The sequence below is a fragment of the Chiloscyllium punctatum genome, chromosome 38, assembly GCF_047496795.1.
Source record: "Chiloscyllium punctatum isolate Juve2018m chromosome 38, sChiPun1.3, whole genome shotgun sequence".
NCBI classification, from domain to species: Eukaryota; Metazoa; Chordata; class Chondrichthyes; order Orectolobiformes; family Hemiscylliidae; genus Chiloscyllium; species Chiloscyllium punctatum.
This window is the reverse complement of record NC_092776.1, coordinates 53,188,643-53,214,902: the sequence shown is the minus strand read 5'-3', so window position 1 is coordinate 53,214,902 and position 26,260 is coordinate 53,188,643. Positions and strand designations below refer to the sequence as shown.

At 41.1% G+C, this 26,260-nt stretch overlaps 1 protein-coding gene across 1 annotated transcript in view; it reads left to right on the top strand.

Annotated features, from left to right (window-relative positions):
- Positions 1-26,260, top strand: part of ipmkb (inositol polyphosphate multikinase b) — a 109,142-nt gene that overhangs the window by 15,718 nt on the left and 67,164 nt on the right. Inside the window, exon 2 of the mRNA XM_072557868.1 lies at positions 4,143-4,228. Within this exon, the coding sequence (XP_072413969.1) occupies positions 4,143-4,228 (86 nt within the window). The remainder of the gene's footprint in view (positions 1-4,142; positions 4,229-26,260) is intronic.

Below are 26,260 nucleotides of genomic sequence, written 5' to 3'. Positions count from 1 at the left end.
AAAGTGAAGTCCCAAGTAGATAGGATAACGAAGAAGGTGTTTGGTATGCTTTCCTTTATTGGTCAGAGCATTGAATATAGGAGTGGGAGGTCATGTTGCAGTTGGGCAGGTCATTAATTAGGCCACTTTTGGAATTTTGTGTGCACTTCTGATCTCCCTCCTGTTGGAAAGATATGTGAACCATCTCAAGTTTCACATAAAAATTTACAAGAATGTTGCCAGGGTTGGAGGGTTTGAGCTATCAGGAGAGGCGGAATAGACTGGGGCTGTTTTCCTTGAAGAGTCAGAGGCTGAGGAGTGACCTCATAGAGGTTTATAAGATCATGAGGGACGGGGATAGGGTAAATAAACAACGTCTTTTCCATGGTGTGGGGGAGTCCAGAACTACCCGGCATTGGTTTTAGGGTGAGAGGGAAAAGATATAATAACTCCAGGATGAACATTTCCCATCAACCACCACCCTCTGTCTTCTTTCAGTGAGCCAATGTTTGATCCAACCAGCTAAATCACCCTCAATCCCATGCCTCTGTATACCTTATCAAATGCCTTACTGAAATCCACATAAACCACATCAATTGCTTTACCCTCATCGACATGTTTGGTCACCATCTCAAAAAACTCAATAAGGTTTGTGAGGCATGTTCACAAAACCGTGTTGACTAACCCTAATCAATTTATTCTTCTCTAGATGATTATAAATCCAATCTCTTGGATTCAGAGAGGTGTACAGCATGGAAACAGACCCTTCGGTCCAACCCGTCCATGCCGACCAGATATCCAACCCAATCTAGTCCCACCTGCCAGCACCCGGCCCATATCCCTCCAAACCCTTCCTATTCATATACCCATCCAAATGCCTCTTAAATGTTGCAATTGTACCAGCCTCCACCACTTCCTCTGGCAGCTCATTCCATACACGTACCACCTTTTGTGTTAAAAAGTTGCCCCTTGGGTCTCTTTTATATCTTTCCCCTCTCACTCTAAACCTATGCCATCTAGTTCTGGACTCCCCGACCACAGGGAAAAGACATTGCTTATTTACCCTATCCATGCCCCTCATAATTTTGTAAACCTCTATTTGGTCACCTCTCAGCCTTCGACGATCCAGGGAAAACAGTCCCAGCCTGTTCAGCCTCTCCCTATAGTTCAAATCCTCCAACCCTGGCAACATGTTTGTAAATCTTTTCTGACCCCTTTCAAGTTCCACAACATCTTTCCAATAGGAAGGAGACCAGAATTGCATGCAATATTCCAACAGTGGTCTAACTAATGTCCTATACAGCCGCAACATGACCTCCCAACTCCTGTACTCAATAATCTGACCAATAAAAGAAAGCATACCAAATGTCGCCTTCACTATCCTATTTATAACCTTTTCTACCACTTTACCCACAACCGAAGTAAGGCTCACTGTCTATAATTACCAGGGTTGTCTTTACTCCCCTTCTTGAACAAAGGAACACCATTTGGTATCCTCCAGTCTTCTGGCACTATCCCTGTAGACCATGACTACATAAAGATCAAAGCCAAACGCTCTGCAATCTCCTCCCTGGCTTCCGAGAGAATCCTAGGATAAATCCCATCTAGCCTAGGGGACTTATCTATTTTCGCACTTTCCAGAATTGCTAACACCTCCTCCTTGTGAACCTCAATCCCATCTAGTCTGGTAGCCTGTATCTCAGTATTCTCCTCGACAGCATTATGTTTTTACAGTGTGAATACTGATGAAAAATATTCATTTCATGTTTCCCCTATCTCCTTGGACTCCACGCACAACTTCCCACTGCTATCCTTGATTAGCCTGAATCTTTCTCTAGTCATTCCTTTATTCTTGATATAACTAACGAAAGCTTTCCGGTTTTCCTTGACTCGACCTGGTAATGACTTTTCTCATCCCCTCCTGGCTCCTCTTAGCTCTCTCTTCAGACGTTTCCTGGCTAACTTCTAACTCTCAAGCGCTCTAACTGAGCCTTCACACCTCATCTAACATAAGCTGATACCTTCTTCTTGACAATGTCGTCCAGTCCCCCCACACTCCCCATTCGAAGCAAAACACTTGAGACACAGTGTAGTTTTACCTCCATCATCTTTACTCTGGACTCTGGAGGGAGAAAGAATGATTACCCATGTGCACAAAGACATGAATTCAGTGGTCTTTTCTGGAGCAGCAGTTTCTCATTGAACTATAGTTGTCATTTTACATGGAGGAGCATCCAGAGAAGGCAACATACATATTGATTGGTGACTGTTACAATCAGTGAGTGTCAACAGTAAAGATTAAGCCATCTGCTGTTATACAATGAATAACTGGCTTCACATAATGAACATTCCTCAACTTGTTAACTGATGCTACATACTGAATGCTACCTCACCTGGTCAAATGACTCCACACAATGAATGCTCCTCTACCTGTCAACCCATTACCCTTGCCTGCAGCACCCCATTGTTAATTGTAAGTTCTGATCTGAGTCATGCTCAGCTGAACCTCTTGTTAAAGAAAGCTCTGAACTTAATTCTTTCCGTGCTTGTGCTCCACTGAACCTCATGTTTAACAAAACTCAGGACTTAACTCTTTTCCTTCCTGTTTATACCCTATACACATACTCAAGATATTCAACTTCTTTAGTCAACAGCGGCTCCCTCACTTGACCACTTCTTGCCTGACAGGTGCATACGTATCAAGGGCATGCAGTAGCTCATTATCGCCAAAGTGTTCATCTACCTCCAAATCTAACATCTGGCCAGGTTCGTTACCCAGTACCAAATCCAATGTGGCCTCACCCCTTGTTGACTTGTCTACATATTGTGTCAGGAAACTATCCTGCACATATTGGACAAAAACTGACCCATCTAAAGTACTTGAACAATAGTACATATAGTCAATATTTGGAAAGTTAAAGTCCCTCATAACCACTACCCTGTTACTATTGCTGCTATCCAGTATTATCTTTGCTACCTTTTCCTCTACATCAGTAGAACAATTCGGAGGCCGATAGGAACTCCCAACAAGGTGACTTCTCCTTTCCTGTTTTTAACCTCAGCCCATACTATCTCACCAGACAAGTCTTCAAACATCTTTTCTGCTACCGTAATACTGTCCTTGACTAACAATACCACACCTCATCCTCTTTTACCATGTTAACTATTCTTACTGAAACATCGAAATCCTGGAACCTGCAACAGCTATTCCTGTCCCTGCTCTATCCATGTCTCCAAAATGGCCACAGCATTGAAGTCCCAGGTGCCAACTCATGCTGCAAGTTCACCCACCTTATTCCGGATGCTCCAGGCGTTGATAGTCGTCTTGTGTTCATGAGTCTCCTTATCTACCATCAACATGTCATTTTATTCCATTGTCACTTGTATATTTAGAGTTTCCTTTTGAAAGCCTTTGAGTTATTTACACTGATTACTTTCTGTGAGTAGGGCACTTAATATTTTACCCAGTCTCCGAGTAAAGTTATCTTCTATTTTCCCATTCAATGTATTAGTAATTATTTTGTCTTTATAGTTGTGAACTCTTGATTTCTCTCAACTTGAAATGTCTTCTCCATGTCATCCCTGTCAAGTTGATTCATCATTTGCTTTTCTAAAGAAAAATGCTCCAACTAGTGCTCCGTCAGTTCCAGAACCATTTAACATTTAGTATATTGCTGTCTGTTAACAACTGGTTCTTCCCTGTACTTTTGCAAGTTCTTTTCAGCTACTTTAATGCAAGGGAGCCATCTGATGATGGTCATTAACTGATGTTTTCACTTCAGAGGATTACCCTCCAATAAATGTTCCCTGTTAAATTGACCAGACTTGGAGTCCTGTCTATAATTGTATGATTAACTACCATATGCATTTCTCAAATGTAAAAGGTTAGACATTAATGCAACAATGAAACTGGATGTGGTGTTGCACGTGTACTTAAAAAGAAATGGTTTAAACTTTCAATTTCTCAGTTTTTTTAACTATCAAAATGGCCTAGCATTCATAAAGATATTAAACTTTTACATTATTTTATTATGCTAGTATTACAATTACTCATCACAATGATGATCAGAGGAAGAAGTTGACTTTGAATGTGTCTGTGTAGTTAGTACTGCTGGAACTCTGAAATGATAATTTCCTAAGTTTTTAAAAAATCTTATTTCTAGGTATGTTGCAGCACCCAGATGGCACCGTTTTGAAGCAGTTGCAACCTCCACCGCGTGGACCCAGGGAGTTGAATTTCTACAATATGGTAATTCCTGTTTTGCTAGAACTGTGTTAGTGTGGAAATGGCCGTGCACTGAGTCTAACATGGAGTTCAAAACTCTGCATAGAGATGCTGTGCTACCAAGTTGCTGTCTGGCAGATGTGACTTACCCATGGTTTTCTGTGTGACCAAAATAACTCAGCTGAGCTGGTGAATATTGAGAGGATACAGATCATATTGGAGAATAAGTCTACCAAACCCAGAATTGCTTTTACAAACACAAGGGGAAATCACTAATCAACTTGCTTGTGAAATGGGAATTTTCTTTTGTGTGCTGAGATTAACCAAAACTATGTTTTTCAGTTTGCGCATTGGACGGGCTAACAAATGTTGGTTGCGTAGGGTAAAAAAAGGGGAAACACATGTAAACAATTGTAATCCAATTAAGTTTGTCTTAAATTAGACATTATTCTGAAGGGATTTACAGTTGTGATCAGCTGAAGGTAATTAGTTGGAAATCAAAAACAATTTACGTGGCTTATTAACTCAGCAATGTACTTGTTGTGTTCCTAATGCTGTAATATCATGTGCATTTCTTGGAAATGTTCTACTTGTTTACAACCCACGTCGGTTAGATTGCTTTGGCTGAACAGAAACGTTAATTCTTTTAGTGCTGATGGTTAATCCTGTCTTGATAATGATGAGCACAGAAGAATAATAGTTCTAAGCAATTTCAGTTAGTACACAACTTACTCACGTGGCTTCTGATACCTAGATCTGTACTTGTTATGTTGTGAAGGTAATTTTGCAACTTTGAGAGTATTTAACCACCAGATTTATGGAATAGTACGGCATGTAAAGAGGCTATTTGCCCCATTAAGTGAGTGCCTCTTGAAAAGCAATCCATTTTGTCATCCTCGGCTGTTTTTGTCCCATATTCCTGCAGTGATTTTCTTCGAGCAATTATCTATTTCCTTTTCGTAAGTGGATCTATCATCCTATGAGCAATAACCTTTAATTATATAGCACTCAACATAAAAATCCCAAGATGTTTCGCAGGGACATTATGAAAGAAAATATGACAATTACTTAATCAGATGGAAAGTGAGGTAGGGCGGTGAAAAGATGTAGTGAAGAAATTCCAGAGCTCAGTGTCAAGGACAACTGAAGGGATAGCCACCAAGGGCGAAGCAGTAAATATTGGTGTTACTCAATATGCCAGATATGGAGAAGAATAGAGATTGGAAAACAGAGAAGGCAAGGGTAGATTTTCAAATTTGGAGAAAAATTTTAAAGTCAAGTCTTTACTTTTCAGGGAGCAAATGTAGGCCATGTGATAGGTGAATCATGGGATTTGATGCGAGTTTACTTACAGCAGGGTTTTAATCTACATGGTTTGGAGAGACTGGAGAGAAGTTACTCACTGCAGAATTCCAAGTCTATGACCTATTATCACTGGTGTAGTTCAGTTTTTGGTTAGTGGAATTCTGCAGAATGTCGATGTTCAGCCATTCAGTGATGGTAGTGCCATGGAATGCCAAGGGCTGATGGTTAGACTTTTCCTCTTGATAGAGCTAGTCATTTTCTAACATCTGTATGCTCAAGTGTTGCTCGTCCCTTATCAGCTCAGCCCTGAATATTGGCTTGGGCGTCCTGCATTGGTGAATGTAATGCTTCATTATCTATGGTTTTCCCCTAGTCATCTCCACTTAATTTTGTTGGGACACATGAATTAAAAACAAAAATAAGGCACTTGGCATGTCGGTCATCCACTTGGCACTTCTGAAAGAAGATGTTTGCAATTATTGCATCAGAGTGTTACAAGGGGACATAAATTTAAGGTGAAGGGTGGAAGGTATAGGGGAGATGTCAGGGGTGGGTTCTTTACCCAGAGAGTGGTGGGGGCATGGAATGTGCTGCCCGTGGGAGTGGTAGAGTCAGATTCATTGGCGACCTTTAAGCGGCATTTGGATAGGTACATGGATGGGTGCTTAATCTAGGATAGAAGTTCGGCACAACATCGTGGGCCGAAGGGCCTGTTCTGTGCTGTATTGTTCTATGTTCTATGTTCTATTTCAACCTTGTCTTTTGGACTAAAGTCTGGCCTCTTTCAACATTCAGGCTGGAAATCTTTGTGGAGCTGCCTCATTTGGCTAGTTCATTAATAGTTTAATATTCTTCCTGACTGAATGTGGTCAGACTGTAGAGCTTTAATTTGATCCACTCAGAGGAAGTGAGAAAATAAATAACCATGCAACACTTGAGCATGAGATGAGACTGGCATGAGATGAGTCAACCTCAAACTATCTAGAGTCTTCTGTTGCTCTCAGAACAGTGAAAAAGGTGGCAAAAGAAGGGCTGGGGACTGTAAGAGATCACAGAAAGGGTTTACATGTGGAGGCAGAGGGTGTGGCTGAGGTATTGAATATTTGGCTCTGTATTTATCAAGGAGAGGAGGAAGTTGGGACACTGCATTGACAAATGATTAATAAAGGGGATGAATTTATAGATTGGCAATAAAGTTACAAGTCAATAGGATTGAAACAGCAGCCTCAAATCATAGTGGAAAAGTATATGGTAGAGGATAAGAGGATCTTGCACTTCAGTTTGCATCTCTGAGCCAGAAGACCCAGATACAAATATCACCTGCTCTAGAGGCATGGAGCAACATCTCTGAACAGGTTGCTTAGAAAATATCTCTGGTTGGAAGATAGTACTCTTGTAGTGCAGCGGTAATGTTCCTATCTCCGGGCCAGAAATTCTGGTTCAAGTCTGACCTGCCCCAGATATGCATCATAATGTACTGACACCCAGATCTTAGGGGTAACATTTGCTAACAGGAACAATGAGATACTTGAAAATGAAAAGAAAATTAAGGTGGAAGTTGCTGACACACTGGCCATAATCTTCAAATCCTTAGTACAGTGTCAGAAGACTGAAGTATTGCAAACGTTCAGCGCTTGTTCAAAAAAGATAAGTCCATCAGGTAAGAACCAGTCAATTTGGTCTCGGTCAGGAAACATTTAAAAGTATTATCCTGGAAAAAATAGCAAATGTGGAGTAATTAAGGAAAGTCAGCACAATTTGTTAAAGGTAGTGTGGTTGATGTGGTGTGCGTTGACTTCCAGAAAGTGGTATTATAAAATGCCATATGATCAACCTGTCAGCAAATTTGAAACCCATTGAATGTAAAGGACATTACCACTGTGGATGCATAGTCAGCTGCATGGCAGAAAACAATGGCAAATGGCTTTTTGTTTGAACTTGAGGAAGATGTTTAGTAGAGTTCCCTAGGAGTCGGTAGTGGATCGTCTGCTTTTCTTCATGTCTATTAATGCCTTAAATTTGGGACCTTTTGTGAAAAGAACGAAGATATTGATAGACCTGCGAGGACATAGGCTTGTGAAGTGGGCTGCTAAAATTTAATGCAGGTACGTTAGAGGAATTGGAAAGAGTAAGCAGTATAATTATAACAATGTATCAGGACCAGTATGAGCTGGGGTATAGGTGTACAAACCATCTGAAATCTAAAATGCTTATCCTTGTCCTCAACTCCTGCCATGGCTGGATTTTCCCTATTTCTGTAATCTCCAGCCTTGCAAGATATATGAAATCCTTTAATTCTGATCTCTTGTGCATCCTCCATTTCCTCACTATATCGTTGGTGTTTATGTCTTCTGTTGTCTTAGCCACAAGCTTTGGAATTCTCTCCCTGTCTTGCTTTTTTTCTTCAATAATAACAAAGTGGTGGAGACCCTCATATCTGGCAAAATCCAGAGAGAGAGAGCATTTATGTTTCGAATCTGATAAGTACCAAAAGAAGAGTCATAATGGACATATCTTGCATCAACTTAATATAGTCAGCAAAAGTGACTGTTTAAGGATCTGGAATGTCCTGCCAAGTATGTTGAGAAGGCAGTGGCAATTTAGCTTTTAAAAGATATTGGATTATTGTTTGAAGACACGAAAGTTGCAAGGCTACAGGGGAAAGCAGGCAAATAGGATGAGCTGAGCAGCTCTTTGAGAGGACTGACATGGTCTCCTGCATTCTACAACCATTGAGTTATTATCTGGAATAGACTGCCTGAAAGGAAGGTCTAAACAAATTCAATTCTGACTTGCAATAAAAAATTGATCATTTGTTTTTTTATAATTTGCTTGTGGGACATTAGCATTGCTGCTGGTCAGAATTAATTGTCCACCCTGACTTTTCCTTGAGAAGGTGGTGGTGAGCTGCCTCCTTGAACCACTGTGGTCTTCGTACTGTAGTTTGACCTCAGGGAGGGAATTCCAGGATTTTTGTTCAGCAACACTGAAGGGTTGCTGATAGATTTCCAAGTCAGGATGGTGAATGGCTTGGAGAGGAACTTGCAGGTAATAGTGTTCTGCTGCCCTTGTATCTTTAGATGGAAGTGGTCATGGGTTTGGAAGGTGCTGTCCTAGGATCTTTGGTAAATTTCTGCAGTGTATCTTGCAGATAGTACACACTGATGGTCCTGAATGTAAAAGAGGAAATACAAACAGGGGTTGGAGAGTGTGGAGGGGTTGGAGAGTGTGCATAGCACTTAGAAATATCTTAGCCAGGCACAGTGGGCCAAATGGCCACTTTTCTATCATTCTATAACTGATATCATTATTGCTTAATGGTTGCTGATAATATGATGACCTTGATCGGATGCGTACTGGCAGAAAATCCATATGCAAATTCTGATAATGCTAAATCTGCTGAAAATATTATTCCATGCAATTAAACATTGAATGGCTTAGTACAAGAAATAGTGAGTTTGCCTCTGTGAAACTCTTGTGATTTGTACAGTATAATTATTTTAAAATATGATTGCTTGATGAGGGAAGAAATAAAGCCTGTCTGCAACATGAAAGTTATTTCCCTTTAAAGCATATTTCTATTGCATGTGTTTTACTGGATGGTTCCAGTAAACCACAAGTACCAGCTAGTGTCCTTGTGTCATGCTTCATCTGAACAATTGGAAAGGAATGCACTCTTGATACCTTGTGACATCAGCAGGAAAAGTTCTGGTTTGAAAATGTATATAGTTATTTGCCAACTTCAGCCACTGCTTGGGAGTTGACGATAAGGTCTGCAATGCAAGTGTTTTAAAGCAACCATGGTTTCTAATTGTCTTACCAGAATATTTCCTTTTTCTCAGATGTGAAATATTAATTTAATATTACAGTGGGAACTCTTGTGTGGGAGTTTTGAAGAAATAATGGAAGTGATGAATCATCATCTGTGCGAGTGAAGTATTTAAAAAGCATTGGCTCTGCTGCTGAAGTTCAAACTATTCAAACAGTACCCTAAACACTCAAAATCTGATCTGATATTTAGGTTGAGTAATTTCTCTTACGCAGTCCTCACTATTTGGAAATCAATGACGTATATTACTAATTAAAATCATCTTTATCAGTAGCAGTTTGTTTACCCTGTACAACTTCCATATTCCAGATTTATGAGAATGAAGCTGAATATTTTTATTGATAACTTTACAGCATTTCTACTAGGCAACTTAATTTCATACAACTATTGAATTACTACAGCACAGACTTGCACAATCCTGTTGGTGCATGAGATGGTAATTGTTCAGAATTCGGAGTTATTTACAGACTTTTTCACTTTTAATTCCAATATGTAGTTTCTTAAAAACGTGAGAAAAAAAAACTGTGAATGTAAATTCATTGTCTGTCTGGCAAATTGATATGTGAAATCCATGGGACGATGTGCTGTCCTGTGTCCGAGAAGTTTCAACTGAGGAGTTTGAAGAAGTGATAACGATGGGACTGATTATTCTGCTCTGGACAGAAAGCCATTTTGCAGACATGTCTGTCTTACCCTCCTGAAGCATTTAAAAATAGATTAAAAACTGACCCCAGCCGTATTTTTGTTATTGGCTGAGCGTCCTAGTGTGGATCAGAGGGCTGTGTGGGCCACAGTTTTGCGAACAGCAATTTTAAACGCCCTCTACGTTGCAGCAGGAACAGTAGCTGGGTCCCATCTCATTCTGCTGGGATTCAGTCACCCTTGAAAGGGATCAGAACAAGAGAATTTCTGCCAATTTACAAAACCAAGAATCTCTAAACCAACTTGTCAACTGCAAGCATCAACTCCTGGTGTTATTCAGTAATGGCAGGGTCTGTCATTCAATGCAAAACTGAAGCCCACATCAATTTGTGTTCTTACTGACCACAGAGCTAAGTAAGGATCTGAAGAACCTGCCACACCTGCAAGGTTGTGGGGAAAATTCCAACAATAATACAACCTACATTGATCATTCCAGGGAAATGCATGTTGATCAACTGAAAGCCCTCTTCTGGAAAATGTAATCAGCTGGCCTTGTGGTTAATCTCCCAGTGCAGTGACCTACCTAGAATATGTAATAGGTCAGGGATGACAACTGCCCAGGCTTAGCAGTAACCCAGTTATCCATTCCATAACAAAATGGGAAATTGGGGGGTTCTTGGATTTTTGATAGAGCCCATACATTGACATTAGAGTGGCTGTACCACTGATGGGCATTGTACAGAAAATAGCAAAGATATTGTGGATTGAGAAATGCCGAGCAGCATTTGAGAAGTTGAAGGCTGTTTTAATAAATAACCATATGCTTGCAGCTCCAAACTTTAAACAGGCATTCAAAGTGGACATCAACGTGAATGACATTGGGCTAGGAGACCTAGAGCAATACAACACAGTGCAGACCCTTTGGCTCCCTATTGGTTCCACAGGTTGGCACAATCTGAAGCCTATCTATCCTATATTATTCCAGTTTCATCCAAATGTTTATCCAATGAACATTTAAATGCCCTTAAAGTTGGCGTGTCTACTACTGTTGCAGGCAGTGCATTCCACGCCCCTTCTACTATCTGAGTAAAGAAACTACCTCTGACATCTGTCCTATATTTATCATCCCTCAATAAAAAGTTATGTCCCTTTGTGCTAGCCATCACCGTCCAAGGAAAAAGGCTCTCTTTCAGACATGTTCTTTCGGAAGGCAAATCCAGAATAGAGACACCAATCAGGTCCTTCTCTTTATAAAAAAACTAGACAAACATCAGAGTCAGTCCATTGTAAAGAAATAAATCCTCAATTTATTCCTGGCTGTAAAATATTTTGGGATGTATTTCTGAAATGGGTACAGAAAAGCCACAGTTTACACTGATTACAACTGCTAACCTTTGTGGAAAAAAAATTAAGATGAAGAATGCCAGGTTATTTCAACCTTACCATTTAAAAATCAATCACCTTTCCAACAGAATGAATGTGATTACAGAAGTCACATCTTGAACTTATTTAGTTCAAGTATAAAAGTTTATTTAGACTGTTTTACTTTAAATTCCAATTTTTGAGAAGAGGACAGCTGAAGAGGAAAAGAAGAACTGGGGCTCTAAACTCATTGTCTGGCAAAGCCCACCTAAAGCCCCTGAAGTATTATACCTGTTGAAGAGCAAGGAAGTTTCAAATTGGGCTGGATCTAAGAAGAGATAACAGGGAGGCTGACTGTCCCATCCTTCGTCACAACACCACCTCCTACAGACATGTCTGCTTTATCCTTCAGAAATACAGAAGAATGGATTTAAAAACTGACTGCAATACAACTGTATGTGTTATTGGCCAGATGTCCCATCAAAGATGTGAACCACAACTTTGAGGACTGCCATTTTTAAAAAGGCCTTGCACTGCAGGAGTGTTTTGCTACTATTGCTTCTCAACTTGAAGAATGAATAAACTTACTATTTTTGTTAGTTCAAGGAAGCCTGGTTAAGGTATTTCCTTGTAAAATATCAGTGCGGTTTGATCCAAGATAATTCTATTTTGAAAGGAAGGGATCTTTTTTAATGAACCTTGTTGCATCCAGCTGAGGGGCAGTGAATAACCAAGGAGCCAGTTCATCCCTCCTTACCTGGGAGTTTAATGATTTGGGATCTCCTGTCTGGAACTGTAACAAATAACGGAACCCTGACCAGGGCCTTAGCGTTAAATTGTGATGCAGCTGTTTTTGTAAGTATAGCAATTACAATTTCTGAAGTATTGAATGTTATTCTTGCTTGTCCCATGCGCTGAATGTGGAGGCATTAAAAGGATGACCTTTTGTAGTCTATAAGTTGTCCAATCCTCCAATCTAATTTGACACTAATTTGCAATGTGCCTTCATCCATTTACCATACTTTCTATGATGGGATAAAATTCTTTGGGTGTCTCATCTGTGCTGCATTCTTAGCATTACCAGGCTATTCATTTTTTTAATCAACCAGTTCAGAGATGTTATTGCACAGCTCTACAACAGGTGGCACTTGAACTTGAGCCTCCTGTCTCAAAGGGAGGGATACCAACACAAAAGGCTACACCTCCACCAGGTTATTTAATTTAAAAAATTTAACCTATTTTTTCTAATTAGACTGTTCACACCTCAGTAGCAGGGTTGGACTTGAACTCTGACCTCCCGTTACACCAATTCACCACAACCAAGTAAAACAAATTAATTTAATAAGGTAACTTTGAAAGTTAGTTTTCAGCTACACACTTCCTGTTTTTTGGTAGTAATGTCTCTGTCAGTAGTGTGGAACCACGTATTATCAAAGATTTCTTACTCCCAGATAGTTTGCTGCTTGTTCCAACCCTTCCTTCTGAGAGTGTATGAAGCTTCTTGTAATCATTCTTCTGATATATACTTATCTACTGAACAAACAGCATTTCTAATCCCTAATTCTGTGCCATGCTGCACACTTGTTCCAGACCTGTCATGTCAGATTGATGACCTGTGTTTGGGTATTTGTCACTGTTTGGATTGTTTGCCTAAGCATGTCATACAATAGATAATGGATAAACATGAATGTTCATTGAGTCTTAGTTGCTGTATTTCAGTATCTGATGTTTTTACTAAACATCAGTTGTGTTTGTTTGCAATAAGGATGCTGTTTACACCTGTTACTTACTGACCAGATACATAACAGCCATTTTGATTCCAGCAATGACTAACGTCATTAAAATAGCATTCCGAGCTTGTTGCTTCGAGGTGTACCATCGACCCTTGGGCTGGTTTCGTCTCTGGATTTCTGTCCCTCACTCCCACTTCAGTAAAGTGAGGTGAGGTGACTCACTCAATCCTTCTGATTGAGATTAATTATTGATGATATGCTTATTTCTTGATTAATGTTTAATTGCTTTGAACAAAGTCCGCAGTAATTGCTCACAATTCTTATAGTACAATAAAATATTGAATTATTTTGGTTAATTTAGGTGACCATTAGACTGTAGTAACTGAACTTTAAATTATATTGACAGTTGAGAACTAGAATAATGTGAAATTTACATGAAAAGGGAATGAATTACAGTGCTTTTATATAGTTTTTTTGCTCCTGTTTTGGCGTCTCGCCTGCAGAAACTGCAATTGTATGGTTTTCTGAAAAGGGGAAAACCATATTCTATCTCTCTCTCTCTCTCTCTCTCTCTCTCTCTCTCTCTCTCTCTCTCTCTCTTTCCCTGTGCTTAAATCATTGTCTTCTAATTGGAATTAAAAGTCTCTTACTTCATGTGTCATAGGGGATTTAAATGTTTAAAAGTTGCCCTTGAGCTATGTCTATGTGCCAAATGCCTTGATACCTTATGTCTGATAAAAATATCCTGGTCTTAAAAATTACATTAACCTTGTACTTGCAATCTTTTGGAGGCTGATTTTGGTTTTTCTTAACAAAAAAAGGTGTAGTTTCCTGATTTTACTACTGCATCTGTATGAAACTGCTGAGCAATGACCACCTGAAACAAAAAACAATCCCTGCTCTCCTCCCTATAAACGTCAGCAATGTACCTGCCTGATTGCCCATTCTGGGGGTCACCAATGACCATCCAGATCCAAATACAGGTGCAAGAGCTGTTCAGAGGCTGGATAATTTATGAAGTTGTTTCCGGTCTTCTATAAGGGTCAAGTCAGGAATGTGATTGAATGCTGTATAATTTGCTGGATTGAACAATGCACAATGGATCTAACTGGAGGAGTATGTATGATCAACAGACCTACCAGAACACGAGGAAGGTCCTCAAAGGGTAGCCAGTTAGACCATTCACCATTGTATCCATAGATTGAGGTGAAAGTGAGTATTGCAGATGCTGGAGCTTAGAGTCAAGAGTGTGGTGCTGGAAAAGCACAGCAGGTTAGGCAGCATCCGAGGAGCAGGAAAATAGACGTTTCAGGCAAAAGCCCTTCATCAAAATGACTCTACTGACTGCAGGATATACTATCGAAAGGGCTCACTGCAGCAACTCACTAAGTTGCTAACAGCTCTGCTGGGTCCAGTAATCTCTAGCCTTAAGAAGAACATCAGAAGATTATGGTATCCTTGCATGCAAGTTCCTTCCAGTCTGCAGTATCTGGACAATATATGTTGCAGTTTTTTTCATTGGAATGTATCACAATCTATGAACTACATTATGTAAATACAAGCAAACAAGTTAGATTCCATATTTAAACACTTCCCAAACTATTTCCTATTGTATCTTTATTTTGCAGCTTGAAAATTGCTATGTTTCCCAGAGTGTGGGGAGCTGTAAGAATGGTGGGATTTGGAGAGCTGTTGGAGTGGGAGGCTGTTTAGAAAGATCTTGTGGACTTTTCATAAAAAAAGGCCTGTACTTTTTCTGAATTTTTCAGAACAGGAATCAGGTCCTCAGAGGGTAGCCAGTTGGGCCATTCACCATTGCATCCAGGGCGCAATATATTGGCTAGTGTCCCACACTTTGGGAAGCCATGCTTTAATTAGTTATTGAGCATTTAACCTTCCAAATCATAAACTGCTGTGTGCAAGATTTATTTTTGTATTTAACTGTAGTTTTGCTCAACAAATGTTGATTAAATTTGTTTCCCACGTCTGTAGATTCAGACCCTTGCTTCTATTATACTTGGAAGAAAAGGAGTAATTTTCAATCACCTTATATATGAGCAGTTTTGCAGAACTAGAATTTGAGTAGTGCTTACTGCTTTGAGATGACCAATGAGTATTCCGCTAGAAAACTAGCAAGGATACGATGTGTGTCTGTGTAAAATACTTTTCAAAAGCACGTGCAAAGTGTGGCCATGAATATGCATGAAAGATCGAAAATTTACATAAAAATATAATCACGGTGTACGCTAAATATACTGCCAAAATATTTGATTGACATAAAGGACAATTATCCCCCAGTGAATCTCCGGTAGCTCTTTCAGGATGCTGGAATGGAGATGAGCACTCAACAAAAATATCATTTGGTTGTTTAACCCATGATGTATATTTCTGTGCATTATTCCGATTATGTAAGTCACAGAAAAGCTCATCTGATTCTGCCCCATTAATGTACTCTCAATGATCAGCGAAGTGATGAGATATGTCAGCAGTTTGTCCTCAGTAGTGTACTTGCTGATGCTTAGTGTTGGTTCTGTCAGGGCCAGTCAGCTCCAGACCTTGTTACAGCCATGGTCTAAACAGGGATGAAAAAGCTGAACGCGAGGTGAGGTGAGCATGACTGCTCTGATATCAAGGCAGCATTTGGGTAAGGGAGGTATCAAGGATCTCTGGCAAAAATTATGTTGTGAACATTGAGGGGGATGTGTCTCTACTGATTGGAATTGTCCCTAGCACAAAGAGATATGTTTGTGTCTTTGGAAGACACTCATTTCAGATGTAGGAACAGGAGTAGGCCATTCAGCCCATTGATCTACCATCCACTGTGATCACAGGCTAATCTGAGAATCCTCAACTCCGCTTTCCTGCCTTTTCCCCGAAACCCTTGATTCCATTACTGATTAAATGTCTGTCCATCTCAGCCTTGAATATACTTTATGCCCCAGTGTCAGCATCTCTCTGTGATAAAGAATTCCACAGATTCACTACCCTGTGAGAGAAGAAATTCCTCTAACCTCTGTTTAAATATGTGAGCCCTTATTCTGGGATTATGTCCTCTGGTCTGAAACTCTCCTTAAGGGGAAGGGAACTAGTACGATTCTACCCTACCACAGCCTTGAAGAATCTTGTATGCTTCAATAAGGTCATTTCTCAATTTTTTATATTCCACTGAGTACAGGCACAATCCACTTGACCTGTCCTTCCAAGATGGTCCCTCCATATCTGGTGAAGCTTCTCTGCACTGCTTCCAATGCCAGTATCTTCCCCTTATATAAAGGGTTAAAAACTATGTACAGTATTCTAGCTGTGGTATGACTAGTGCCTTGTATAGTTTCAGCAAAGATTTCCTACTTTATACATCTTTCCTTTTGAAATAAAGGCCAACATTCCATTGGTCTTCCTATTACCTGCTGAACATGGACAAAGACTCTCAAATCACTGCTTTCTACAGTCTTCTTTCATTTAAATAATATTTAGCTCTCTGTTTTCATGCTAAAGTGGATAACTTCACATTTTTCTGCATTGTATTCCATCTACCTTGATTTTGCCCACTCACTTAACCTGTCTGTATCCATCTGCAGGCTCTGTGGCATCTTCACTATTTGCCATCCTACCAATTATTACGACTTTGGCAATCTTGTCTATAGTTCATTCACTTTCCTTACACAAGTCATTAATATATACAGTACAACCTTGATTATCTGAACGTCGATTATCTGAATTTCCGATTATCCGAATGAGATCTCGAGGTCCCATTAACAACAGCATTAGGCAACTCGGCATTCAGTTAAACAGCATTATGGCGTGCATTGCCAGATAATCAAGAAATGTTTGATAACTGGCACTCAAATTACTGCTTGTTTACAATAGATTAGCTGTTAGTTAAATGTGCATTGCCGAATAACCGAGAAATGTTCGGATAATCGGTGCTCAGAAATTACCACTTATTTACGATTAGATCAATTATCTGAACAAAATAGTCCCCACTCATCTCGTTCGGATAAAAGAGGTTCTACTGTATTGTAAATAACTGTGGTTCCACCACTGTTCCCTGCAGAATACCACTAGTTATACATTGCCATCCTGGAATGCCCCTTGTCCAAATGCTGTGTTCCATTAGTTAGCAATTTTTACCCATGCTAATATGTTATCTTCAACACCATGAGATTTAGTCTTAATTAGTAGCCTAATGTTGGAACCCTATGAATCACCTTCAGAAAATCCAAATATATTACATCCCTTTATTAATCCTGTTACCTAGAGCATAAAACATTACAGCACAGTACAGGCCCTTTGGTCCTTGATGTTGCGCCGACCTGTGGAACCAATCTGAAGCCCATCTAACCTACACTATTCTACTTTCTTCCATATGTTTATCCAATGACCATTTAAATGCCCTTAAATTTGGCTAATCTAGTACTGTTGTAGGCAGGGCGTTTCATACCCCTACTACTCTGAGTAAAGAAACTACCTGTGACATTTGTCTGATATCTATCACCCCTCAATTTATAGCTATGTCCCAAAGAATTCTTGTAAATTTGTCAAGCATGACTTGCCCTCATGAAACTATGCTGATGCTGTTTAATCATATGTATTTCTAAATGCTCTGTTCTTATATCCTTTATGTTAGACTCTAATTCTCCCAACAACAGGTGTTAGGACAACTGACCTAAGGTTACCTGTGTTTTTTTTTCAGCCTTAGGGCATGACTGCACAAATTCCTCAGAGTAGTATCTTCAGTTCAACATTTCGGTATAAGTGATAATGAATAAATCAGTCAATCAATCAGTCAGCTTCATCAATGACCTTCTGTGCATCATGAGGTCAGAAACTGGAACGGTCGCTAATGATTTCACAATGTTCAACACCATTTACAATAGCTCTGATTATGAAGCGGGCTACGCCTATATTCAGCAATATCTGGTTTGGACTGATGAGTGGCACGTAACATATGCAAAAGAGAGAGAACATTCACAACTGCTCTCCTTCCTATCGGAATGATGTTGTGAAACTTGAAAGGGTTCAGAAAAGATTTACAAGAGTGTTGCCAGAGTTGGAGGATTTGAACTTTAGGGAGAGGTTGAATAGGCTGGGGCTGTTTTCCCTGGAGCTTCGGAAGCTGAGGGGTGACTTGTAGAGGTTTATAAAATCATGAGGGGCATGGATAGAGTAAATAGACAAGATCTTTTCCCTGGGGTTGGGGGGGGGGGGGGGGGGGGGGGGGAAATGTCCAGAACTAGAGGGCATAAGTATAGGGTGAGAGGGGAAAGGGGGTGGTGTGTATGTGGAATGAGCTGCCAGAGGAAGTGGTGGAGGCTTGTACAATTGCAACATTTAAAAGGCATCTGGGTGGGCATATGAATAGGAAGGGTTTGGAGAAATCTGGGCAGGGTGCTGGCAAGTGGGGCTAGATTAGGTTGGGATATCTAGTCGGCATGGACGAGTTGGACCGAAGGATCTGTTTCCATGCTGTAACATCTGTATGATCTATGGCAACACACCAATTTCAAGCGATGGTCATTAACCAATGAGGATCTTATCTCCTCCCTTTGGCATTCAACAGTATTACCCAATGTTGAACCCTCACTGCCAACATGTTTGGTGTTCATTGACCAGAAACATAACAAATAATTGCTGGAGGCTGGAAAAATGTGAGTAACTCCCTTTCTGCACCCAATGTTCAGCCACCATTGCAAGGACGTGTCAGGCGTGTGATGAATACTCTCCACTTGCCTAGATGAGTGTAATTGCAACAACACTCAATGAGTGTTGACTCCACTCAGGATAAAGCCACTGCTTCATTGGCACGCAAACCATCCCCAAAGAAAGAATTGAAGAAAAACCTATTTTATGTTGTTTTTGGATCTGGAATGCACTTAGTTTTGTGGTGGGAACCACTGTGGACTGTTGATTCTGTCTCTACGATAGGAAATTAATTGGAAACACTCTAGATTGCAAATGACTTTCTGAAAGACCATTTGTGAACTTTTGCAGGTAGCTACTGGGAGTTTAAGCATGGGCTTTTGGGTGTTGGTTCAAACCAGTCCTGATTATTGGGAGTCAGGTCAAATAGAGTGGATCAAATTGCTGAATTGTTAGGATTTGGATCATAGTGTGTTTGCTTACCAGCTAAAAGTGAGGGAATCTTTCTGAAATGTTGGTGTGCCATAGTTCATCAGTTAACCATCACTACAAATGGCCATTCACCCACAAACATTTGTTACGTTTGAGCATTTAAAGTCTACTTTTATGGATGAACTGCTACATCTCCTAATTAGAGACCTTGCAAGTCGATGGGGAACCTAAATAATTTGTTGTAATTGCTTTAAACAGCAGGTTTGTAAAGCTTGAAAGTGGTTCAGCTTATGACTTCCTGATGTGTTATGTCTTTTACAGAATAAGCAGTGTGTCAATCACTGTAATCGAGGCAACAGGATTGTCTTTTTCAATAAATATTTCACCATGTGGCCTGCACATATTCTCAACTTTATTGTTTAAAAAGCATGAAAAGCAGTGACTATTCATTATGCAAGCTTGCCTTGGATCAGGGGATAGAGTGGTTGGGGCTGAGGACAGTTGTATAATGGTTATGTCACTTGGACCCAAGGGACCCAAGAGACCCAAGCTACTTCTGGGAATACGTATTCAGATTCCATCACAGCTGTTGAAATTTAAATTCAGTTAATAAACCCTTAAATTGAAATGGTGAGTATAAAACTATCTTTGATTTATTATAAAAACCCATCTGGTTTACTAGTGTCCTTTAGGTTTGGTACGCATTTGATTAGATTAGATTCCCTACAGTGTGGAAACAGGTCCTTCGGCCCAACAGGTCCGCACCGACCCTCCGAAGAGCAAACCACCCAGACCCATTCCCCTACGTTTACCCCTTCACCTAACACTATGGGCAATTTAGCATGGCCAATTCACCTAACCTGCACATTTTTGGACTGTGGGAGGAAACCGGAGCACCCGGAGAAAACCCACACAGACAAAGGGAGAATGTGCAAACTCCACACAGACAGTTCCTTGAGGTGGGAATTGAACCCAGGTCTCTGGCGCTGTGAGGCAGCAGTGCTAGCCACTGTGCCACCCAACTCAGTTGGCTGGATGGCTGGTTTGCGATGCTGGGTAGTGCTAGAACATGGGTTCATTTCTCCCCATGGCAGAAGTTTCCATGAAGGACTCAGTCTGAACTTCTCTCTCAGTAATCCTCAGGTTAAATCAGTGCTAGTTGTGTTGCTCGCACTCTCCCTCCCTCTCTCTTTTTCTCTTTCTCTCTGTCTCTCTGTTTCGTACAAGAGCAGCAGGACTATGGTGCCTTTACCTTTTACACATGAATCCACAAGTGTAGGCAATGTGGTTACCTGTTTACTGCTGTCTGAAAAGGTCTTTCACACCACTCTGCTCAAAGGCAGTTTTGATTGGCCAATAAACACTACCCTTGGTAGTAATGTCCTCATGCCATGAAGTAATGAGAAAGGTGGAGGAAGGGTATTGGTTTGTGCTTTTGCACACTTGTTTGTGACTGCTTGGTTAAACTGGGCATACTGCACTTTCGATCTTTCACTCTTTCAGTGCAAACTTTGAGGATTGCCTGATGCTTGCATGGTGAAATAGTTTTCCCATTCAGTTAAATCTCGAATTCTTCTTCATTCTAGTTTCAATTACAGATCTGAACACTGTACTTAAAAGTTTCAATGGTTACAGTGCAAAAAGGTGCAGTTTTGTGAGAACACTGTCACATCATTATAATAAATCCTTAACAGACATTTTATGGGAATGAATGATTCTGGAATAAAAAAATTGTGCAAGAGTTTAATTCCACATCAGTTACCTATTAAACAAGAAAATTATTGCATGTCTAATTTATTTAAAACTTTCAGCAGACCACTGCACTTACTGATGGCCTCAATTATGCTTTCCTATCTGTGCAGTGCTCATTTCATTGTTGATTTGTGGCCAATACACTCAATTATTTATAGTTCACCAGGCAAGCTTTGGACTTGTTTAAAAAAAAGTTTTCTTTCATTGTACATTTGCTGACACCATTAAAGTGTTAATGTTGTGCTGAGTCGCATCATAACAAAAAGTTGAAGGAAGGAAAATATAAGTAAGGTTTATGTGGTGTGCCTCTCCCACAGTCTGTTGTGGTAAAATCTGTTGTAATAGATTCTGGATAAACCATGAGCTGATGCAATGATGCCATACAGTCTTCAAATCCTGTGTTAACAAAGCCCAGTTTGTATTGACCTGAAACTATACTGCTGTTCTCACCTAGTTTGTGTAAATGGCAGGCAAGTCCCACACCAATGTGGTTGTCTGTTAGCTGCTGTGGGGTATGAATTGTTAGCTGTGAGTCAGTGCATTGTACCCTCGTGTCTGAGAAGTTTGTGCGTACATGATCTGCTTCAGAAACTTGACCATAGAATAAAGCTTCAGCCTCCAATGCAATACTGACAGAGGCTGCGTTAACATAGATCCTTTGAGGTAGTTTATTAAATGTGGTTTCCATTTACTGACAAGCAATGTTTAAGGCATTATTTTGAAGAGAAATAGTGTTTTCCCACCCTTTGCCAAAATTCATCCATTGATCAACATTGCTGTTTCTGAGACATTGTTGGGTGTCAATGGGACACCAGGGACCCAGGTTCAATTCCAACCTCTGGTGACTGTGTGGAGTTTGCACATTCTCCCCGTGTCTTTGTGGGTTTCCTCCAGGTGCTCCGGTTTCCTCCCACAATCCAAAGATGTTCAGGTTAGGTGAATTGGCCATGCTGAATTGCCCATAGTGTTGAGGGACGTGTAAGTTAGGTGCGTTAGTCAGGGGTAAATATAGGTAAAAACAATGACTGCAGATGCTGGAAACCAGATTCTAGATTAGAGTGGTGCTGGAAAAGCACAGCAGTTCAGGCAGCATCCAAGGAGCAGGAAAATTGACGTTTTGGGCAAAAGCCCATCAAGGGGTAAATATAGGATAATAGGGTGGGTTGCTCTTCGGATGGTCGGCGTGGACTTGTTTGGCCGAAGGGCCTGTTTCCACACCGTAGGGATTTTATGATCTTCAATGATCGAAGCTATTCAGTTGTATAGTACTCCAAATAATAAGAAATCAAAACCTGTTGGTCTGTGCACGTAGGTATCGAATGAAGAAATGAAGAAGGCGCACTTAACTCTTTTGTAACTGCAAATTACTCCTCACTAACATTCGTGGTGTTCAAGTTTGAAGAGCTTGGGCCATGCGGCATAAAAACAGAACCTTCGGTCAAACCAGTCCATGCTGAATATGATCCCAAACTAAACTAATCCCACTTGCCTGCACTTGGCCCATATCCCTCCAAACCTTCTTTTATGAATTTTTAAAAATATCTTTTAAACCTTGTAATTATACCCGAAACCACCACTTCCTCACCACTGTGAGAAAGTGAGGACTGCAGGTGCTGGCGATCAGAGTTGAGAATGTGGTGCTAGAAAAGCACAGCAGGTCAGGCAGCATCTGAGGAGCAGGAGCATCAATGTTTTGGGCATATGCCCTTCATCAGGAATGAGGCATGTGGGCAGGGGGGCTGAGAGATAAATAGGAGGGGGGTGGGGCTGGGGGGCGGCGCAGGGGAAGGTAGTGGGAATAGGATAGGTAGATGAAGGTGGTGGCGAAGTTGATAGGTCAGAGAGGAGGGTGGAGGAAGATGGACAGGTCAAGAAGGTGGTGCAGAGTTGGATGCTTGGGACTGGGATAAGCTGGGGGGAGGTGGAATGAGGAAACCGATGAAATCCACATTGCTTCTGTGTGATTGCAGGGTCCCAAGGCGGAATTTGAGGCATTCTTCCTCCAGGCATCGGGTGGTAAGGGTTTGGCGATTGAGGAAGCCCAGGACCTGCATGTCATTGGTGGAGTGGGAGAGGGAGTTGAATGTTCAGCCAAGGGGGTGGTGGGGTTGGTTGGTGTGGGTGTCCTAGAGATTTTCTCTGAAACGATCCGAAAGTTGGTGTCCTGTCTCCCCGATGTAGAGGAGACCACATCGAGTGCAACGGATACAGTAGATTACGTGTGTGGAAGTACAGGTAAATTTCTGTTGGATGTTGAAGGAACTTTTGGGGCCTTGGACGAAGGGGAGGTGTGGGTGCAGGTTTTGCACTTCTTGCATCGGCTGGGGAAGGTCCCGGAAGTGGGTTGTGGGCTGGTGGGGGCATGGATCTGACATGGGCGTCATTGTGGAATGGTCTCTCAAAATGCAGATAGTGGTGGAAGTGGCGGAGGATGATGCGATTTATCAGGAGATTAATGTGGTAGAAGGTGAGGACTGGGGTGGGTTCTGTTCTTGTTGTGATAGGGATAGTGGGGGTCCAAGGGTGGAAGAGTGGGAAGTGGAGGAGATGTGCTGGAAAGCATCATCGACTGCTTGTCGAAAGAGAAGACCTGCTGTGCTTTTCCAGCACCACATTCTCGACACTAAGCACTCTGTTTAAATAAAAAAAAGCCCTTTGTGTCTTTTTAAAATCTTTTTCCTCTCACCTTGAAAATATGCCCTCAAGTCTTGAAATGCCCCACCCTAGTGAAAAGATACTTGCCATTCACTTTATCTGTATTTCTCATTATTATATAAACATCTATCGGGTCACCTGTCAACCTCCTGCACTTGAGTGAAAAAGGTCCCAGCCTATTTAGCCCATCCCTATAACTCAAACCCTCCATTCCCAACCACATCCTGATAAATCTCTTGTGTACCAGAACCTTAATTCCTCCAAAGGTTTGGCTGTCCATCACAATTGTATTCCACCACAATCTTCATGGCATGACATAGCCCTCAATCTACTGTTGAAACTAGGGCAATAATTCCACTTCAGTGAAGCTGCCAGGGGAAACCGAAAAGTCAGATGCCAACTCAGTGAACCTATAGTACATAAAGTAGAAATATGGAAAATGGGAGCAGGAGTAATCCACTCAGCCCCTTGGAGCCTGCTCAACCATTCAATTTGATCATGGCTGATCATCCAATTTAGTACCTTATTCCTGCTTCTATCCCATACCTTTGATCTCTTCAGCCCTAAGAACCATACCTTCTCCTCCTTGACAACATTCACTGTTTCGGCCTCAACTGCTTTCTGTGGCAGAGTTCAACAGGTTCATCACTCTCGAGTTGAAGAAATTTCTGTTCATTTCAGCCCTAAATGGCCTACTCTGTATTCTTAGACCGTGACACCTGATTTTAGACTCTCTGGTCATTGGGAACAACTTGCCTGCATTTATCCTGTGTCATCCTCGTCCCATTAGAATTTTATAGGTTTCTATGAGATCCCCTTCTATTCTTCTGAACTCCAGTAAATATAGCCCTAATTTTATTTCAACGAAATGCACACTTGACCTTTGAAGTAGTCTGTACAACCAATGGCTCAAGTCGAATCTTTGCAACCCTCCAGCATCGGGTTGTGAATCTTGGTGCACAATTGAACAAGGCAGTTAGAGGTAATGAAGAATTTACAGGAGCTGTGGGGGTGTGATGGATGGCAGTTACAGGAAGGGAGAAAAGCTTCCGATACAGTCAGGTAGATGAGTTACTGCCAGGAAAGGTAGGAGAGGTAGCAGGTAGTGCAAGAGTCTCCTCTGGCTATCCTCATCTTAAACAGGTATGCTGTTTTGGAAAACGTAGGGGGTGATGGACGCACAGGGGAATGTAGCACAAACAGCCAAGTTTCTGTTACCACGGCTAGCTCTAATGTGACGAGAGGTTGCAAGTGATCAATTGTGGTTGGGAACTCTCTGGTCAGAGGCACAGGCAGAAATTTCTGCGGCCAACTGGGAGAAAGCAGAATGGTGTGTTGCCTTCCTAATGTCAGGATCAAGGACATCTCAGAGAGAATACAGAATATTCTCAAAGGGGAGAGGGATCAGCAAGAGGTCATTGTACACAGTGGAGCAAACAACATAGGAAGGGAAATCAATGAGATGCTGAAGAGAGAATATAGGAAATTAGGCAGGAATTTAAAAAGGTGATCCTCAAGTGTAGTAATGTCTAGATTAGCCCTGATGCTACAAGCTAGGAATAAGGAGAGAATATAAGAATACGTGGCTGAGGAGCTGGTGCAGGGGCGAAGGGTTCACATTTTGGATCATTGGAATCTCTTCTGGGGTAAAAGTGAACTGTATAAGAAGGACAGTTTGTACCTGAATTGTAAGTGGACTAATATACTAGCAGGGAGATTTGCTAGAACTGCTTGGGAGAAATTAAACTAGTAAGGTAGGGGAAAGGACCCAGGGAGCTAGTGAGGAAAGTAATCAATCTGAGACTGGTACAGTTGGGAAGAGGAGCAAGTCAAACAGTTAGGGCACACAGGCACAAAGCAAGAACAAGGTGGGACTGATAAATTAGACTGCATTTATTTCAATGCAAGAGGCTTAACATGGCAAGCAGTTGAATTTAGGGCATGCTTGGGAAATTGGACTGGAACGTTATAGCAATCACAGGGATGTGGTGCAGGGATGGATAGGACTGACAGTTCACTGTTCCAGGATACAAATGCTGTAGGAGGGATAGAAAGGGAGGCAAGAGAGGATGGGGCGTGGCATTTTTGACAAGGGATAGCATTCCGACTGCACTCAGGCAGGATATTCCTGGGTATACATCCAGGGACGTTATTTGGATGGAACTGAGAAACAAGAAAGGGACGATCACCTTATTGGGATTGTATTATTGGCCTCCCAATAGTCAGAGGGAAATTGAGAAACAAACTTATAAGGAGATCTCAGCTATCTGTAAAAATAATAAGGTGGTTATAGTAGGGGATTGTAACTTTCCAAACATAGACTGGGACTGCCATAGTGTTAAGGGTTTAGATGGAGAGGCATATGTTAAATGTGTACAAGAAAAGTTTCTGATTCACTGTGGATATACCGACTGGAGAGTGCAAAACTTGACATACTCTTGGGAAATAAGGAAGTGTAGGTGACTGAGGTGTCAGTGGGGGAGCACTTTGGGGCCAGCAACCATAGTTCTATTACATTTAAAATAGTGATGGAAAAGGTTAGACTGGATCTAAAGGTTAATGTTCTAAATTGGAGAAAGGCCAATTTTGATGGTATTAGGCAAGAAGTTTCAAAAGCCGATTGGAGGCAGATGTTCACAGGTAGAGGAACGACTGGAAAATGGGAAGCCTTCAGAAACGAGGTAACGAGAGTCCAGAGACAGTATG